Source organism: Lethenteron reissneri, chromosome 59, assembly GCF_015708825.2.
Source record: "Lethenteron reissneri isolate LAM-NWPU_2019-01 chromosome 59, ASM1570882v1, whole genome shotgun sequence".
In the NCBI taxonomy this organism is placed as follows: Eukaryota; Metazoa; Chordata; class Hyperoartia; order Petromyzontiformes; family Petromyzontidae; genus Lethenteron; species Lethenteron reissneri.
This window is the reverse complement of record NC_083837.1, coordinates 6,894,858-6,914,458: the sequence shown is the minus strand read 5'-3', so window position 1 is coordinate 6,914,458 and position 19,601 is coordinate 6,894,858. Positions and strand designations below refer to the sequence as shown.

General features: G+C 45.8%; 1 protein-coding gene across 1 annotated transcript; it reads right to left on the bottom strand.

The window, feature by feature from the left end:
• Nucleotides 1-1,288: 1,288 nt before the first annotated feature.
• On the bottom strand, nucleotides 1,289-18,522 carry LOC133357685 (serine/threonine-protein kinase PLK4-like). Its single transcript, XM_061575778.1, has 8 exons — nucleotides 18,475-18,522; nucleotides 17,092-17,268; nucleotides 16,022-16,126; nucleotides 14,570-14,666; nucleotides 13,654-13,803; nucleotides 12,201-12,352; nucleotides 7,407-7,501; nucleotides 1,289-3,310 (listed from the first exon to the last, which is right to left on the bottom strand). The coding sequence occupies exons 2-8, from the start codon at nucleotides 17,227-17,229 to the stop codon at nucleotides 3,223-3,225; spliced, it is 825 nt and encodes a 274-aa protein (XP_061431762.1). The 5' UTR covers nucleotides 17,230-17,268; nucleotides 18,475-18,522; the 3' UTR covers nucleotides 1,289-3,222.
• Nucleotides 18,523-19,601: the final 1,079 nt, after the last annotated feature.

The following is a 19,601-nucleotide window of genomic DNA, read 5'->3' as shown; positions in this document are numbered from 1 at the left end:
AGGTCACACTTGAATAAGTAATATTTAATAAACTTTTTTTTTAAACACGCTTGAATGAAATGTACCGTACTAGTAATGGAAGAACTCCACGACTCCAGGAAGTGGCCCCGAAGCTTGCCACAACGTAATGGACCGTGGTGATTTACAGCCAACGTTAGTTGAGCGTGGACAATTAGACCCAAGCCGAAGCGTAACATATAAAAAATAATGTTAAAAAAATATATACTGTATATATACGTTTTAATGATAGAATATAGTATTGTCATCAGTGTGCCATAAGTATACCAAGTTTGCAGTCGATACCACATTGGGAAGTGGGTTAAAATTGAGTTACAAGATTTGAGGATACAACGACAACAGAGTGAATTCAAAGAAAGTGTGTAAAAAAATAACCCGTAAAAACAACATTTTTCACTCTAAATCCTTTATATGCGTGGCGGCTAGAGTCCTCTCGTCCGCTGGCTTGAGATGGCCGCCATCTATCGGTCAGATGATTGTCTGCCAGCATTAAGCAATTGGTAATTAAATAGTTATTTATTTTTCCCTAAACAGTGTAAAATTTTGGAAAAAAAATTTCACGCAAATTCATTGTCACGCTCAACGAGTCTGTGTGGAAAATGTCAGCTCGATTGGATCACGGGAAGTGGGTTAAAAAACGACCGAAAGATTTGCACGGTCATAAGCAAGCAAGCAAGCACGCAAACACGCAAGTAAGCGAACTTAATATAAAGGATTTAATAAGCAAGCACGCAAGCAAGCAAGCAAGCGAACTTAATATAAAGGATTTTAAAAAGACACGTGGTCCCTGATGCAAGCGATGACATTTATTGCAGCCAAATGCTCTAAACGCATGTTTCTAAGTGTGGAGAGAAAAGCGGATGGCCTGAAGAAAAATCCTCGCGACCACGGGGAGAACACGCAAACTTCAAACATGCAAACTTCAAACATGCAGGCATCAGGGTCGGGATCGAACCCACGACCTCCTGTATACCAGGCGAGGTAGTTAACATCTCCTAGCCACCGTGATGATGATGATGAGAGACGCAGACTACAAATATACAGAAGCAGGCATCGTCAGGGTCTGGAACGAACTCACAAACTTTTGTATACCAGGAGAGGTAGTTACCTGGTAAAATGTAAAACATAGTTTAGTTTTAGTTTAGACAAATATCTGTTGATGCCACGTTAGTAATGAGCACATATACACATCCACGGTTTTATAACTTGTATTTTATTGTGTTGCGGTACATGATACACACAAATATAACACTATATACACACACACAGTACATGTAATTCAAAGCAAAAGTAAAAAAATAATGCAAGTCACAACCAGCACATCACACGCACACATTTAATTCATAATTATTGCTCTTGGCATGACATTTTTATTTTTGATCTTTCCAGAAGTGTGGCCAAGATTCAATTAAATATAAGTACTGCGCAGCTGATTCAACACTTTCACCAGTGTGCAATGTACATGCTGCTGTTTACTTTAATTGCATGTGCAACAGATATATAAGTAGCTGCCCACAACCGTCAACTTCTAGAAAACTCCAAACTTCTTTACGCACAGGGCGATGTTTTTCATCGTGAAAATTGACATCGGCTTCATTCTAAGTCCCGTCCCTGTTTGCTATTTTCGCACGGCACAACTTTCATTTTCCTCACAAATCCCACACCTCCGATTATCACGGTTGGGTATGTACGGTGCGAAAGACGTTCCACATACATACACACATACAAATCCAACCTTTTCAACTATTCACCTGTATGAATGTATGCATGTTGAACTTCTTTTGCACCGTACATAGCCGAATCTGCATACACGTCTCTATGCATTCTTCTATGCTGTAGTGCTGTACGTACAGGACTCAAACGTCATCGTGTACATATGGGAATTATAATTGTTGCTGCGTCAGCAAATATTTTATTAAATTAAAGCACCGTGCGTGAGCGTTTAATTTCTCCCCCCATCATTAAGGCACTTTGTGGGATTTCGAGCGATATTGCCTTTTCATTTCATGATCACTCACGTTTGTCTACTAACATCTGTTTGGTTACACCTCGTTTCAGAATCAGAAGAAGTGTATTTCCCACCGAGTAAAACCCGTAGAGCTAAGAAGCTTTTTAAAAAGGGGCAACGCGGCCGCCAGGCGACATCATCAAAGGATTCCGCTATTACAGCTTTAAAAATAAAAGACACATACAAACTTAATAGCAGCGATTATTTTATAAAAAAAACATAATTGCTAGTATTGATTATGCTATGAGACACAATTTCTAGTTATTAAGTTTGTTAAACGCCTGCAAAATATGTATCTGTGTGCAAGCTTCTGATCCGACTGAAAAATGGAACCGTAATGTCCGATAAAAGGCGACAGTTAACTTAATTGGTTCGTCGGCTTCAGACATTTAAGGAAAAATGTTTTTTTTAATGAGAATGCACAGAGTTAACTTTTACAAGACAACACCAAAGCCCTTCACATCACCCATGATTGTAATTTCGAAAAATATCTTTGGCGTATTCCCGTACACTCAAGCAATGCATAGTCAAGGCGGCTCCATTGTTAGATGAACTCTTTCAATGTGCTATGACCCCTATGTGACGTGCACATGAATATTTATTTTCATCAACGCACTCAGTTTCCTTTGCCGCAGATCGTTTACATCCGACAATAGCGAAAGAAACGGCCTAAGCCGGCCCACCAGGCCGCCCGGCTCTATTTAGTGCATTTGCCTACCACGTGATTGCTAATGTGCTTTTGGTAATGAATGCTCCCTTCAAAATTACTGGACAGCAACCGTAAGTTCACCCCTTTCCCCGTTCCGAGACGTCTGTAAGTTGCAGGGTGTGTGGTGTCCCGTTCACCACCGAGTGTCGGAATGCGCGAGCCGTTCAGCGCTGATTTTGCTCATAGAGGCGTAATGGTAGTGCCGTTGTTTTTAAAGGCATCGTACTCACCGCAGAGAACCGTAGCCACACGACCACACTCTACGATAGCTGGCGCCAAACTGTGCCACACGCTCTCCCGCATGGCCTTGTGGGAGCTTCGGTACCGATAAAGTTATCTTATTTTAGATTTCCTTCCAAATCGGAAGGAAAACAGTTTTTAATGACATGCATGTACGTCATCGGAATGGAAAGGGTTAAAATCAGACCATTGATTGAACGGAAAATGACTAGCTCAAGTGAGCCACTTGCCCGCAATGCAGGCAATGCTATATATTCGCTTGGGCCAATCCCAATTCCAGGGCATTCCCATCCAACGCTGGTCTGGACTGCAGCTCGGTGTTCACCACAGATGGCCTACGAACACAGACACACACAAATACAAAGTTCCCCCACATAGCCTTGACCAGACTGTTGGGGCAAGTGCTGTTCGCGAGCGCCTACGGCCGGGCACGGCACACGGGGTTGAGTGGGTGGCCAGCACCACGTCCGGCCGCTTTTATTCCCCAGTGCTGATGTTTACACACCGCACCAGGTACTCATTTAATGCTGAGCTGAGACAGGGTCGCCGGGTTCACAGTGCAGCACGCCAACCACTACGCTACCGCCCCCCCCAACCAAAACACACACATACCAACGAAACCGGTTTACATCAGCCATTGCATTGGGGGCACCGCGGTGGCTAGGAGATGTTCACTCCGTCGCCCGGTATACAGGAGGTCGTGGGTTCAATCCCGACCCTGATGCCTGTATATTTGAAGTTTGCGTGTTCTCCCCGTGGTCGCGTGGATTTGCTCCAGGCCCTCCGGTTCTTCCCTCCAAATTTAGAATCAACATCACGCGTTTAGAGTATTTGGCTGCTATCAATTTCCACATGATAAGCCACTTCGTTGAGCTATCATTTGTGGCCAGGTCGCTCCTGCTACATAGCTCAGTGGGGCCTTACCTGGTAAAGCAAAAAATAGTTTAGTTTCGTTTGTTATCATAACCCATATTTCCAGCACAACAAAAATGTAACATAGATATCTTTCATCGCCCATCATCAACCCTTCTGTTTCGGTCAGGTTCTTGGGAAGCCAAACAAAAGTAACGTTGACCGAGCAAACATTACCACTAGAGGTCGGAGTTGGTGGAAAATTAAATAATAAATACATGACAGCCCTTTGTCAATCCACTGCTGGATTAAGACTCCCCCCACCCTCCACCCCATGCCGCCAGTTAAGAGAGAACCAGTTTTTCGGACGTCGCTTGAATCGAGATCAAGTCGCCTGAGTTTACAGCCTCAGTGCGCTAACCACCGTGCCACTGGTCGTTAGGGCAGCGGTCCGTATGGCAAATGCCCGGTAGGTTTGGTCCATTCTGAGGGCTGTGTTGGGAAATTGCAAATGTGATCAGAGTATTTTTTTTCTTACACTTTTACCTCTAATTTGTACGTTTCATTGCTTATTTACAGTCTCAGTTGGTATCAAGTTCCATATTCGACAGCGCCAATGATTCTTCCTCACCGGCACCCCATTTGTATTTTGGATCCAGCCCAAATCAGCCAATGAGTGTCGCACGGCAAAATCACGCGAGTGCGTCACATCGCAAATCTAGCTCGTATACAGTTTGCCGCACAGAAAACTAATTGATACAAAAACAACGTATTGCACACAGCCCAAATGTGTGCCGGTGTGCTTACGAATGCCTGGGGCCGATGTTCATTAGTCCCAGTTCCTGTCACTGGTTCCATCGTTTCCCTCCATTGGATGGAAAACGTGTCGCCGTCACCTTTTGAGTGAGACGCCCCACACCTGTCGCAGTGCGCTCCAACTGCAGTTTAGAAACCCTGATTTTTGTTTGTATACGTGTACATGCCATTATCAGGGCACGTTTGTTTGCATGTTTTGCCACAAATGTGTGTGGTGAATACAGACTTGATATCTTGCAATAGGTTTCTATTTTGGTGTTTGAACATCTTAACACCTATTTTATTGCCAGAAAGGGTAAAACCGATTTTTATTTTTCATAATTTTGGATACTGGCAAAATTATCCCATAGATATAACTGCTCCACCCCAGATATACATGTTCTGATACTTGCATTGTCTGTGTACTGTTTGCCTTTTGGTGTTCTCTGTTCTAACACTGGTGGTGAGACTAGGCCATAATAAGTAAGATTTAAAAACACTTTTTTAAAAACACGCTTTAAGGAAATGTACTGTACTAGCAATGGAATAGCTCCACGACTCTAGGAAGTGGTCCCGAAGCTTGCCATAACGTAAGGGACCGTGGTGGTTTACAGCCAACGTCAATTGACCGTGGACAATTAGACCCAAGCCGAAACATAACATGTAAAAAAGAACGTTTTAAAATATATGTTTAAAAATTTAAATGATAGAATATAGTATTGTCATTAGTATGACATAAGTATACCAAGTTTGCAGTTGATACCACATTGGGAAGTGGGTTAAAATTAAGTTAGAAGATTTGAGGATACAACAACAGGCAGAGTGAGTTAATAAAAAGCGTGTAATAAGGCTGCTGTCTCTGGTGTAGGCCAATCAGTTTCAAAGACAATGCAGACATTATTATCAGAGCACGTTTGTTTGCCACAAGTACGTGTGGTTAATGCAGGCTTCGTTCCATACAAAAGTAGCGATTTTGGTGTTTGCGCATCTGAACACCCTCTGTCGTCTTATTGGTTCTTTTGGTAAAGTCACGTAGAAGGGAAGTAATAACATAATAAAAATAAAACATTCTAAAATAATTCTCACGACGTTTCGGCCACAACGCAAGCAGCCGTCCTCAGGTGAAAACCAGGTCTGTCGAGGCGACATTGTCTGAATGGTCGTATTGCCAAAAAGAGCAAGACCTGTTCTTACACCAAGCATGTTTGTCAATCCACTGCTCGACGAGTTGATTTCCCGATGCTGTGCCGGCAGTAAGGGCGATTCGACCATACTTCACCGCATTGGTCAGGCCAACAATGGATGTGGCCGATATGCCCACTAGGCCTCCTGCACCTGTTTCTTGTCGCCCTTCCAGGTACTATCCAGGCCTATCCCTGCTCAGCTTCCAGGGTCTATGACGGGGCCTATGGAAATCTCCAGGCGATCGTGATCATCGGCTTGTACGTACAGAACTATACTTTACATTCCCAATTTCACGCGGTCCCGGGACCTACGTGGGGGTTACGTTCCTAGAAAGGTGCCATGGGTCGAAACGGCATGAGTCGAGACCGATTTGCCCAGAGAAACAATGGCATAGCAGGCGGGTTACGTTCCTGACCAAGGGTCCGATATGCATACTTGTCAACCCCTTATCAGTGCCTACCATATTACAGACCAATTCCGACCTTATTGGTCACCCCGTGCCCTTATAAATCTCAACGTTCATCCTACAAAGTCCCATCACAAGGGAGAAACACAAACAAATAGACAAAAAAAGATTCCCGTATTGAAACAGCTTTACACCGTATGGACCTGAAAACTAAATTTCCCTGTACAAGCATATCGGTAAACCGTATGGGTTGACAGGTATGGATATGCAACTTTTTATGGATATGAATACAAATGGGATGATTGAATCAACTGCCGATCAAATCTAAAGTGCAATAATAGTGTGTGGAAAGTTATTACCTTAATTCTTCGTAATTCGTCGCAATGGCCTTTGCGCTACTATTTAAAAAATTCAATGAAACTATTTTTTATTTAATTTGACCAGATGTAAGGCCCCGCTGAGAGGCTATGGAGCTCTTTTTCAGAAGCGACCTGGCCATCCAAATGATAGCTCAACGAAGTGGCTTGTCATCACGTGGACATTTATATGCAGCACCCAAACAACTCTAAATGCGTGACGTTGATTCTAAATGTGGAGGGAAAAACTGAAGGAACCGGAGAAAAATCCACGTGACCACAGAGAGAGAGAGAGACACGCAAACTCCAAATATACAGCAGGCGTCAGGGTCCAGATCGAACCCACGACCTCCTGTATACCAGGCGAGGTAGTTAACATCTAGCCACCGCGGCGCCCATACGTTTCTTTTCAACCCCCATCGCCGGAGCACCACGACCTTCCCCTTTTTGTCAGCCAATTTTTGATAATGACATTTAAAAAATAAATGCTTACTTGGAATGAGATTCAGCGCCAGAGTGCCGCGTCGCGGAGGCAGGCTGAGTGAGCGACGACGCTCCGTCCATCCGTACGTACGTCTGTATGTCCATCCGTCGGTACGCATGTTCATACGTCCGTACATATGTCCATACGTACGTCCGTCTGTATGTATGTCCATATGTCCATCCGTACGTATGTCTGTACGTCTGGCCATCCGTCCGTACGTATGTCCGTAAGTCCGTCTGTACGTACGTATGTCCGTCCATCCTTACGTATGTCCGTCCGTATGTCCGTTCGTACATATGTCCGTCTGTCTGTACATCCGTCTGTCCGACCGTTCATTCGTGCGCAGAACGTACCGGCTGACGGACGCTGGGAAGAAGCTGGCGCCCGAGCCGCTGCTCTGCTCCTGCAGGGAGATTATTTCCTCGAGCTGCAGGCACTGCTGCCACGCCTGCGGGGAGCAGCAGCAGCAGCGAGCGAGCTCGTTTAATCAATGCGACGTGCACGGACACTCGTGCGCTGAGGTATCCGCTCTGGATTTAGGGTCGCCACGTTCCTGGTAGGCTCCACCGGAGCATGCGCGTTGAGCTGATAACCTGGCCACCCCCTTTTCAAAATCAGAATGTTTATTTATAATGGAGAGGAATCCGATGAGCTACGAAGTTAATCGAACAGTGCGGGCGGCTCAGAAAGTTACAGCAACAAACAGTACGAAAAAACCACGATAGAGTGTACAGTAAAAAAAGGTCAGCAAATCACTGAAAATAAACACGTTCAATCAATAAAATATATACATTTTAATTGCAGAAGTAAACCAATTCTCAAGCTTGGACAAGGCAGCAAAACAACATAAAAAGCAGTCTCAGACCACACCAAGACAACACAGCAGTAGTCACTCAATAAAATTGCACATTGTAATTTAACTATCGCAACTACACGGGTAATTCATACATGGGTCAACCCCGCCAACTTTTACAAAGCCACGCCCACTCAACCACTAGCCCTGCCCTTTGCCCATATCATTGGCCAATCCTGCAGGAACAAATTACTAAATCCAGGACAGATACTTTAGGAATTCGCCGCAGCCTTCATGAAACGTGGGACTTGTCCTAATCAAAACGGCACCTTTGATAGCTTTGATTTGCACGCATGTGGAGAAGCAAGAAAATCAGCTACAAGACCAATTTGAACATCTTAAGAACGTGCGTGCGAGACTTGGACATTGAAAAAGACCGACAGGGGTACGATGTTGGCACTCTAAATGTATCGCCACAGAAGGATGCCGCATCTAAGCTGGACCCCAAGAGTGACCAACGTAGAAGTGAGAAAAAGGTCGCACGTTGAAGAAGACAGCCTGATGATGATGCCAGCAGTGATGAGAAGGAAACTGGCACTATTTGGACACTTACGTAGGATGGACAACAACAACAACAACAGGAAAATGTATCGTGTGTTGTTCAGAAACAAATGGAAGGAACCGAAGAGAGAGCTAACAGATGACGACATCAGAGAATGGTGTCAGAAGACGTTGCCACGACTTGAGCATATTGGCACTATGAGGCAGAGAGGAAAGTGGAAACAAATGACGAAATGTGCAGTGGACACCTACTTCTACTACTACGGGGCTATCTGCCCATGGATCGTGATGACGATGATGAGGTGGTGTTAGCGCATGCTTATAACCAAGTCTTTGGATGCAACAGTTGATGGGTCACTTAGAGATTTGTGAAACTCACAAATCTGCGAAGCTGTGAGGAATAATAATCCTCACTGCGCGTCAACGCCACTCCGGAATGGTTGGCCAATTCTGTTCACGAGTGTGTGGCTCCGTGGTGGCTAGGAGATGTTAACTCCCTCGCCTGGTATGCAGGTGGTCGTGGGTTCGATCCCGACCCTGACGACTGCTGTATATTTGGAGTTTGCGTGTCTCTCTCTCCCCGTGGTCGCGTGTATTTTTCTCCGGGTCCTCCGGTTTTTCCCTCCATGTTTATAATCAACGTGCATTTAGAGTATTTGACAGATATAAATGTCCACATGATGATAAGCCACTTCGTTGAGCTATAATTTGTGATCGCCAGGTCGCTTCTGAAAAATATCTATGTATCCCCAGTGGGCCTTACCTGGTAAAATAACTAAATCTTAAATAGTTGGTGTGGCATTTGGCAGTAAACCGGGGGGGGATCTTGAAATAAAGCCACACTCGAAGCTCCCAAGAGATGTAAGAACCCAAGTGTTGTGTGGTCGTGTTATGGCAGTACAACAAGTGGGTCCATGGTAGCCTCAAGACTGAATTTCTCGACCAGTAGAATGCGTCTTAACGATGGTAATTGGTTCCATGAAACCGGTTGTTAAGTGATTTGGTGGTTAAGCGAGTTTAGGAAACACATGTTAAAGACTTAATTCGTTCCGATAGCGTCGAAAGTTACCCTTTTCACCCAAAAAACTTACTTTATAATAGCTAAACAATGGATATTAATAAATAAAGATACTAACAACTTTATAAACACATTAAAGGAAACATGGCTAATCAATGCATTAATTAATATTTACTGTACCTACAACAGCCCGTCGTTAACAGGGGAATGGTCGGTAAACTAACACATTGGGCGCTATGAAGGCACTACACTACTATACACTACTATACACTACACTATACACTACACTATACACTACACTATACACTACTATACACTACACTATACACTACTATACACTACACTACTATACACTACTATACACTACACTATACACTACACTACTATACACTACACTACTATACACTACTATACACTACACTATACACTACACTATACACTACTATACACTACTATACACTACACTATACACTACTATACACTACACTATACACTACACTATACACTACACTACTATACACTACTATATACTACACTATACACTACACTATACACTACTATACACTACACTATACACTGCTATACACTATACTACTATACACTACACTACTATACACTACACTATACACTACTATACACTACACTACTATACACTACACTATACACTACACTATACACTACTATACACTACTATACACTACACTATACACTATACTACTATACACTACTATACACTACTATACACTACACTATACACTACACTACTATACACTACACTATACACGACACTACTATACACTACACTACTATACACTACTATACACTACACTATACACTACACTATACACTACACTACTATACACTACACTATACACTACACTACTATACACTACACTATACACTACTATACACTACACTATGCACTACTATACTCTACACTATACACTACACTACTATACACTACACTATACACTACACTATACACTACACTACTATACACTACTATACACTACACTATACACTACACTACTATACACTACACTACTATACACTACTATACACTACTATACACTACACTATGCACTACTATACTCTACACTATACACTACACTACTATACACTACACTATACACTACACTACTATACACTACTATACACTACTATACACACACTATACACTATACTACTATACACTACTATACACTACTATACACTACACTATACACTACACTACTATACACTACACTATACACGACACTACTATACACTACACTACTATACACTACTATACACTACACTATACACTACTATACACTACACTATGCACTACTATACTCTACACTATACACTACACTACTATACACTACACTATACACTACACTATACACTACACGACTATACACTACTATACACTACACTATACACTACACTACTATACACTACACTACTATACACTACTATACACTACTATACACTACACTATGCACTACTATACTCTACACTATACACTACACTACTATACACTACACTATACACTACTATACACTACACTACTATACACTACACTACTACTATACACTACACTACTATACACTACACTATACACTACACTACTATACACTACACTACTATACACTACTATACACTACACTACTATACACTACACTATACACTACACTACTATACACTACACTATACACTACACTATACACTACACTACTATACACTACACTACTACTATACACTACACTACTATACACTACTATACACTACACTACTATACACTACTATACACTACACTATACACTACACTATACACTACACTACTATACACTACTATACACTACACTATACACTACTATACACTACACTACTATACACTACTATACACTACACTATACACTACACTACTATACACTACACTATATACTACACTACTATACACTACACTACTATACACTACTATACACTACACTATACACTACTATACACTACACTACTATACACTACTATACACTACACTATACACTACACTATACACTACACTACTATACACTACTATACACTACACTATACACTACACTACTGTACAATACACTACTATACACTTAGTAGTGTATAGTACACTACATATTGGGCTCCATGGAGGCCCGTCATTAAGCGATTAGTCATTAACCAGGGTTGTCGTTTAGAGAGGTTCTAATGCACTTCCATCAAAGTCAAAGTGATTTGCTGCTCAAATGATGAACATCGGGACAATGCTCGTTTTCCCATCTACAGCCCCTGAGCCAGTGATGGAAATTCCACATTCCTATGGTGGGGAAAAGTTTTTTTTTCTCCATAGAACCACAGTTAACTTCCCCACAAAGTGGCACTCACATTATAATCGACCCCCAGACAGAGGGGTGATGGGCCAAGTCAACTCCCAAAGGGGATGTGACCTTGTGACCTTTCGATTGCGAGCCGCTCGTTCGACTGGTCGAGCGCCCTGGCCATGAGACGACGTTGCAAGTGGTCGTGGTGGACTGGTCCTGGGCCTCCCCTAGGTCGACTCAACCTCGAATGAGTACCCGGTACGGTGTGTCGTAAACATCGCCACTGGGGAGACAAAGGCAGCAGGGCCTGGTTCTGTCCACCAAACCCCTTGTGTGTCACAGTGCTGGCCTTCATAGGTGCTGCTCGCTAACAGCACTTGCCCCAACAGTATGTCAAGGCTACACAGGGGATCTTTGTCTTTGTGACAACACAAAGTCGCGCCGCGGCCTTCCTTCACACCTGCAGGGACCGCCGGACGTAGGCGCCCGTAGCGCCGCCGCCGCCACCTCCACCGTCCGGCTGGGACGCGTCGCAGGGAGACTGGAAGGTGCGGGTGAGTCCGGATGCGTCCGTCACGCTCACGAAGCCGTTCGTGATGAGAACCTTGACCCCTGGAGGACAGAACGCGCAGGTCAGCACTGGGGAGATACATGCAGCCAGGCGCGGCGCTGGCAACACCGATGATTAAACCACAAATTCTTTGATTGGGATGACACGGAGAAAACGTCGCTTACCTTCTGCAAAACTGCAGTGAAGGTCTATGGTCAACCGCCCAACTCAATTGCCCTCTAACCTTTTGTTGGACATCACAGGTGCGGTCTTCAATACGTTTAGAAGCTTGCACACAGACACATCTTCTCTGGGAGCGTAACGGTGGCGAGACGTGTCTGCGAGACGCAGCAGGGCTTTTTTTTGTGATGATAGCCTTGTGCTTTCAGATCAACAGCGCCAATTCCAAATGGAGCCAGGGATTCGATTTCATCATCATCATCATCACTTTGCATTGAAATATGTTCGGTTTGCCTTGCATCAAATGCGTACTGGCAGTCGTGAGAATGTACATCGGTGGAAGAAACAAAAAATGAAGGGACCTCAGAAGTAGTTCTCTCATGTCCACGTCAAGAAACTATTCCCTAAATTGGGGCAATGTCACACTGCCTCCTGCAAAAGTCCCTAATTCAAATATCCTTATCTCACGACATTACGATCTCACGACATGATGCCAAGAGCACGATTAGAATATAATTTGGCGGAGGGAGGGAAGATGTGTCTTCCAGCATGACTGCCTCGTTGTATTTTGCGTCCGTGTAGCCAGCGGCACGGCCATCACGTGCGCGGGCAGTCCAACTGCACCGGTGCCCAGGCGTGGGGGCTATGGAGAGCGGTGGAAATTGCACAGTGGGGGGCCCCAAAATGTAATTCCTTGAACCAGGTCACATCGTCAACCACGCAACTGTGCGAAGCTTCCGCACATTTGGGAATACACACCAAAAATGTATTAAAATTGCAACGATTTGTGAAATGCCAAATAATAATAATGTCGTGGGTTCGATCCCGACCTTGACGCCTCTATATTTGAAGTGTGCGTGTTCTCTTCCCGTGGTCGTGTGGATTTTTCCCCAGGCCCTCCAGTCTTTCCCTCCACATTTAGAAACATGCGTTTAGAGCATTTGCCTGCTATACATTTCCACGTGATGAGCCACTTCGTTGAGCTATCGTTTGTGATAGCCAGGTCACTTCTGAAAAAGAGATATATAGCAGCTCAGTGGGCCTTACCTGGTAAAATAAAAAATAGTTTATAGTTTAGTTAATGCATCAACAGTCAGAGCGCTGGGCTGGCACCGTCTGGGATCCTGGGTTCGAATCCGAGTTTTTTCGGCCGGCCCGTGGTTTACCGCTGCCGTCCGCTCACCGTCGTGGAAGCGCGCTTCCAGATCGCCGGGGGGGCCGTTGTCCATGAGCGAGAAGCGTGCGTCGTCCGAGCTCAGCGTCACCTTGGGCGTCTTGGAGCGCACCAGAGCCACGAATCGCGACGCGTAGCAGTACTTGCGCCAGTAGCGCCCTGTCCCAGCGGCACAGAGGAGACAAAAATCCCTCCTGTAGCCTTCAACAGACAGTTGGAGCAACGGCTGTAAGCGAGCACCTATTAAGGCCAGTAGCACCCTGTCCTAGCGGCGCAGAGAAGACAAAGATCCCTCCGCTGTAGCCTTGAACAGACTGTTGGGGCGAAGGCTGTAAGCGAGCACCTATTAAGGCCAGTAGCACCCTGTCCTAGCGGCGCAGAGAAGACAAAGATCCCTCCGCTGTAGCCTTGAACAGACTGTTGGGGCGAAGGCTGTTAGCGAGCACCAATTCAGGCCGACACGGCACACGAGGGGGTGGGTGGTCAGCAGGACGCCTGGACACACTTTGAGAGGATACCGTGCAAATTGGCGCACGGCACGACCCAAAAACATGCATCAGACATCAAACTATAAACAATTTTTATTTTATCAGGTAAGACCCACTAAGCTCTGTAGTTCTTTTTCAGAAGCAACCTGGCCACAAAACATAGACCAACGAAGTGTCTTATCATCACGTGTAAATGTATAGCAGCCAAATAGTCTAAACGCGTGATGTTGATTCTAAATGTAGATGGGAAAAACTGGAGGACCCGGAGAAAAATCCACATGACCACGGGGAGAGAGAGAGAGAGAACACACAAACTCCAAATGTACAGCAGGCATCATCAGGGTCGGGATCGAACCCACGATCTCCAGCATACCAGGCGAGTTAGTTAACATCTCGCCACAATCGTGGCTGGCCACAGTGTCCCAGCCCTGCCTCACCTGGCAGCTTGTCCAGGCTGTAGCTGACGGCCGAGTCGCGGCTGCAAAGTGGCTCCTCCGCCGGTGACGTGCCATCGGGCGGCTGGCAAATCCACACCTGCAACACAAACACCGTGCGTGCGTGTGCCTGCTGATAGCGCTCTTCATGCAGAGCATCACCCCGACGATGCTTCACAATTAAAGACAAAGTCAATCGGGCTCTAAAACAGGCGAACTCAAATGAACGGACGCGCGCAGTCCGTTTCGTCAATCCACTGCCAGCTGTGAATATCTCGCCCCCATGCCTTGCGCGTCGTGAGGGATACATGACCGTACTTCACCACGATGATCTGTGCAGATGAGCGAAGGTGGGGGGGGGAGGAATACAAAGACAAAGATCCCCCGTATAGCCTATAACAGACTGTAGGGGCAATTGCTGTTAGTGAGCAGCACCTATGAAGGCCAGCATGGCACACGAGGGGGTGGGTGGCCAGCACCGCGCCCGGCCGCCATTGTCTCCGTTGTGGCGATGTTTACACACCGCACCAGGTACTCATTTGAGGCTGAGTCGACCGAGGGGAGGCCCAAAACCGGTTCAGATAATCATCACTGATGTCGGCCGTGAGCGGGAATCGAATTCGAGTCGCCGGGTTCGTAGTGCAGCGCGCTAACCGGTGTGCCACCGCTCGTTGGAGAGTAAACCCACAACATTTACAATTTTAGTACAACGCCTCTTTGCTAGTGATTACAACGTGCTTCATCAAGCGATTTGCCAGGATTATGAGGAAGTCTTCTGGCTTTCGGTCTTAAATAGAGTAAAGGTGATGTCATCACTGTGTGCCTATCAGGTGCGAAGATCAGAGGGGGGTTTAATGTCATCATATAAATTGTAAATGTTGTGGGTTTACTCTCCAATATACTGGTGTATATTGGTGAGTAAAGAATTGTAATGGAGCATTTGAATGCTTAACAACACACCAATGTGCTGAACTAGTAACGAATTGGCATGTTTTGTTCACGTGACAAACCTTATTAATTGGCTGTGTCGGCTGGTGATGGGTTAACAACATTTCTACTTACACGATCTAACCCAAAAAGCTTTATTATTAAGAACCCGGTTTAATCACTATTTAACTAAACCATTTTTTTATTTCACCAGGTAAGCCCACTTAGGCTATCTAGCTCTTTTTCGGAAGCGATCTGGCCACAAATGATAGCTCAACTCAGTGGATTATCACGTGGAATTTTTTTAGCAGCCAAATACTGTAAAAAAAATGTTTTTAAATGCAGAGGGAAAAACCAAATTTCCAAAAGTCGTCAGGTCAGGGATCGAACCCACAACCTCCTGCATACTGGGTGAGGTAGCCAACATCTCGCCACCGTGGCAGCTGCCGCAGAGGATTCAGCGGTGCCATCTTCAGTGCCCTGAGACCCCCCGAGTCACCCGGCCACCTCGAGTTGAACATCTCTCACCTGTCTCCCATCCGGCGAAATCCAGTGTATTTCGTAAACGCACACGTTTTGTTCCTTCCTCTTCAGAAACTGCATGCAGACTTCCCCTGCGCAGGTAATGCTCACCTGTTCCACGCATGAACAGATTACGTGGCGATGCCACATTGGCAGAGCGGTGCACGAGCACAAATAACAACAAAAACGGAAAGCATTTGTCAACAATAACGTCCGACCATTTAAGGAAAAAGTACATAAAGTGACGTTTGATTGCAAAATCTCTGCTTCATAGGACGTAAATAGTCAGGCATAGAGCTGTATATCTCAGCAGGCCAATGGGAGGCGGGTCCACGTGAACTGGGGACTCACAATCAACAAGAGTTAGATATCTTGACTTAAAGCTTTCGTGAATGCAGGAATTCATATTCTTTGGGTCTTTTGGTAAAGTCACGTAGATAGGTACAAATTAATAAAAAATAATAAATGTAAAATAAACAAAAAACCAGGAGGTTTCGATCACAACACAAGCGATCGTTATCAGGAGGAAAGAGGGCAGGAAGGCTGCTGAATTCAGACTGTTTCATCGGGTGTTGTCCTAGGGTCATGAACGAAGTGGGCGGGGCTAGTGATGTTAATGTGAGAGACTAGCATGTTAATGTGAGAGACTAGCATGTTAATGTGAGAGACTAGCATGTTAATGTGAGAGATTAGTATGTTAATGTGAGAGACTAGCATGTTAATGTGAGAGATTAGTATGTTAATGTGAGAGACTATAATGTTAATGTGAGAGATTAGTATGTTAATGTGAGAGACTAGCATGTTAATGTGAGAGATTAGCATGTTAATGTGAGAGATTAGCATGTTAATGTGAGAGATTAGCATGTTAATGGGAGATCGCAGAGCCACGTAGAGGTCAACGTCCGTAGGTGGCCACGTTGGCGCGACAAATCAACCTGTTAATGTGAAATCGGAGAGCCGAAGCCATGGGGGAAAACAAACTAAATACATCAGAAGGATCGTGACAATTCACCAGCAGGCTTAGACCGGGCGGTATGAACCGTCGCAGGCAAAGAGGACAACAAGTCGACGCTCACCTCGGCCCTGCTGGTGGCGAGACGGTACGGCTGCAGCCGCCTGGTGTTGAGCGGCGTCACCACCAGCTGAGGCGCCACCGCCGAGGCCTCGCCGGTGGCGGCGGCACCGTGGGCGCAGGGCGGGGGGTCGCTCTTCATCCCGGCAGCCCAGCCCGGCGCGGGACGCTGCTGCTGCTGCTGCGGCTCAACGCGAGGAGGGAACGGGGTTGAGGGTGCGATCAGGTGGGTCCCGTCTGGGTTTTTTTAGAGAGACTCTCCCCTCTGGGCTCAGTGTGGATCACAAGCAGAGCTGGGAGGTCCAATTACACTGGTCAACACACTTATTCTGGCATAAGGTATTCCAACGGTTTTAAGGTAATTTTGGGGTGCTGATTCCAAATCTGTTTTTGTCTATCACATCAGGTTTTTGAGATATCAAATATTGCATTTTCAATAAAAACTGCAGAAGAAAAATATTAAATAAATGTGGATATCTACATAAAATTATATTATAAACACACTATCCAAAAAATACAGCACCATATTTTAACACTAAAGCAGTCACTGACTCGCAACAACTTGCAATCTTAAGTGATGTGATAGAGCAAATCTGAGATCAGATTTGGAATCAGCACCCTGAAATTAGTTTAAAACAGCTGCAAAAGTCCAGGTCAGAAAAAAATGTTTTTTTTGTTGGCCAGTGTTATTTAAGTAATTAATTTCTCTACCGATCATCAGTTAGACCAGGGATTGGCAACCTGCCTCTCCGGAGCCACATGCAGCTCTATGGTTTAATCTAAAACATAATTGAACGTTAAAATCTTTTTTTTTTATATGGCAGGTGAATGGGGTCACTATGGAATGTTTTGGTGACAACAAAATGTACAAACTGTATTGTTAAAGAATAAGTCAGAGGGGAAAAAACTAATTAGACGCAGTTTATTCCATCGCCTATGTTGTTTATTAAGTCAGAATGAGTTGTTGTTGTCATCTGCTGTATACCAGCTGCTGTGTTTGTGTACAAGTGGCTTTGCGCGTGATGCGGCTCTCAAACAATTTTGTTCAAAGACAAAAAAATGCCTCTTCTTTTAAATATTGCTCACCCCTGGTTTAGACTATTCCACGAATGGTATGACATGAAAATGATGTCAAAAAGAATCCCGCCACCGTGCCCCCGTGTGTGCCACTGGACCGGAGGTGACGCCGTTAGAACGATCGCCCGTGTTGCACTGGGTGCGAAAGGCAGAGTGGGTGAAGGGGGCGGCCGCCATCCTCAAAGCGGGCCCCCCGTGTGAGTGACCACAAAAAAAAGGAATCGATCGCAACATCTTGTCGAATAAATCTACTCTACCGCCCCGATCGTCCCCAGCTCGCGCTAGTCTGGTTGAACGACAACTCCCTCACCACCTCTGGCGCACGGATCTCCTCGGCGCACGATCCGTGGACCGGAGCGTCGGCGCGGTTTCTCCTTGCCGCGGGAGGGGCTGCCGCGGTAGAGCTGCCGCGCCGCCACGGGCCGCCCGCCGCCGGCGTTGCCTTTGTTGACCTCCGACCTCTGAAGCCTGGAGGAGGAGGAGCAGTCGCAGGGCCAGGCCGTGCCGCTCGGCAGCAGCGAGCGGCAGCAGCAGCTGGCGGCGGTGGTGGCGGCCGCCGCCGCTGCCACGAGGACGTGGGCGCACGCACAGCCTGCGAGCGCGCGCACGGGCCCGCACCGCGCGTGTTAGGAGTCTTGACCACGTGTCGCACGTAGCGTAAACCACCAGTGTGTACGTGTTTAACTGCTTTCACACCGTACGTAGCCAACCATGTATGTATGTGGAACTTCTTTCGCACCGTACGTAGCCAAACATGCTCATCGGAGGTGTGGGGGAAGGACAACAAACTAAACACAACAAGAGGTTCTAAAGAAACGAGTTTATCAATATAGATGATGATTTGAAAGTGTACAGCTCTAGTGGCTTCCTAATATCGGAAGGAAGAGCGTTCCAGACGGCTGGTCGCTCCTCTTCCTTCTCCCTCCACCTCCTCCCTCCCCCCTCCACCTCCTCCTCCACCTGCTCCCTCCTCCCTCCACCTCCTCCTCCACCTGCTTCTTCCTCTACCTTCTTCTCCCGCTTCCTCTCTCTTCATCATACCTCCTCCTCCTCGTGCGTTCTAAATGAAGAATGTGACCGTCTGTAAAGCCCCTGGGTGCGGACTCACCGGCGGTGGTGACGGCGCCGTGGCATGGACTCCCCCACGCCAAGTGCGGGGTCACGAGCGGGGACAGCACCGAGCTGGGGAGCGGCAGCAGGGAGGAGTTCTGGGTAGCGTGGCAGCACCTGCACAAGGCAACGCTGTTGAATTCCGCTCGTTAAAGGAACTCCCCACAATGTGATGAATACTCATGCTGTCTCGCCCCTCCCAATGATTCCATCTGGAAAACTAAAATGCTTCTATATTTTTAAATCCATATGCTTACAAACACAAGCTTTGGCAGTAAGCATTCTGAGTTATGCCCTTTTTTTGCACACAAGGTTGAATGCGTTTAA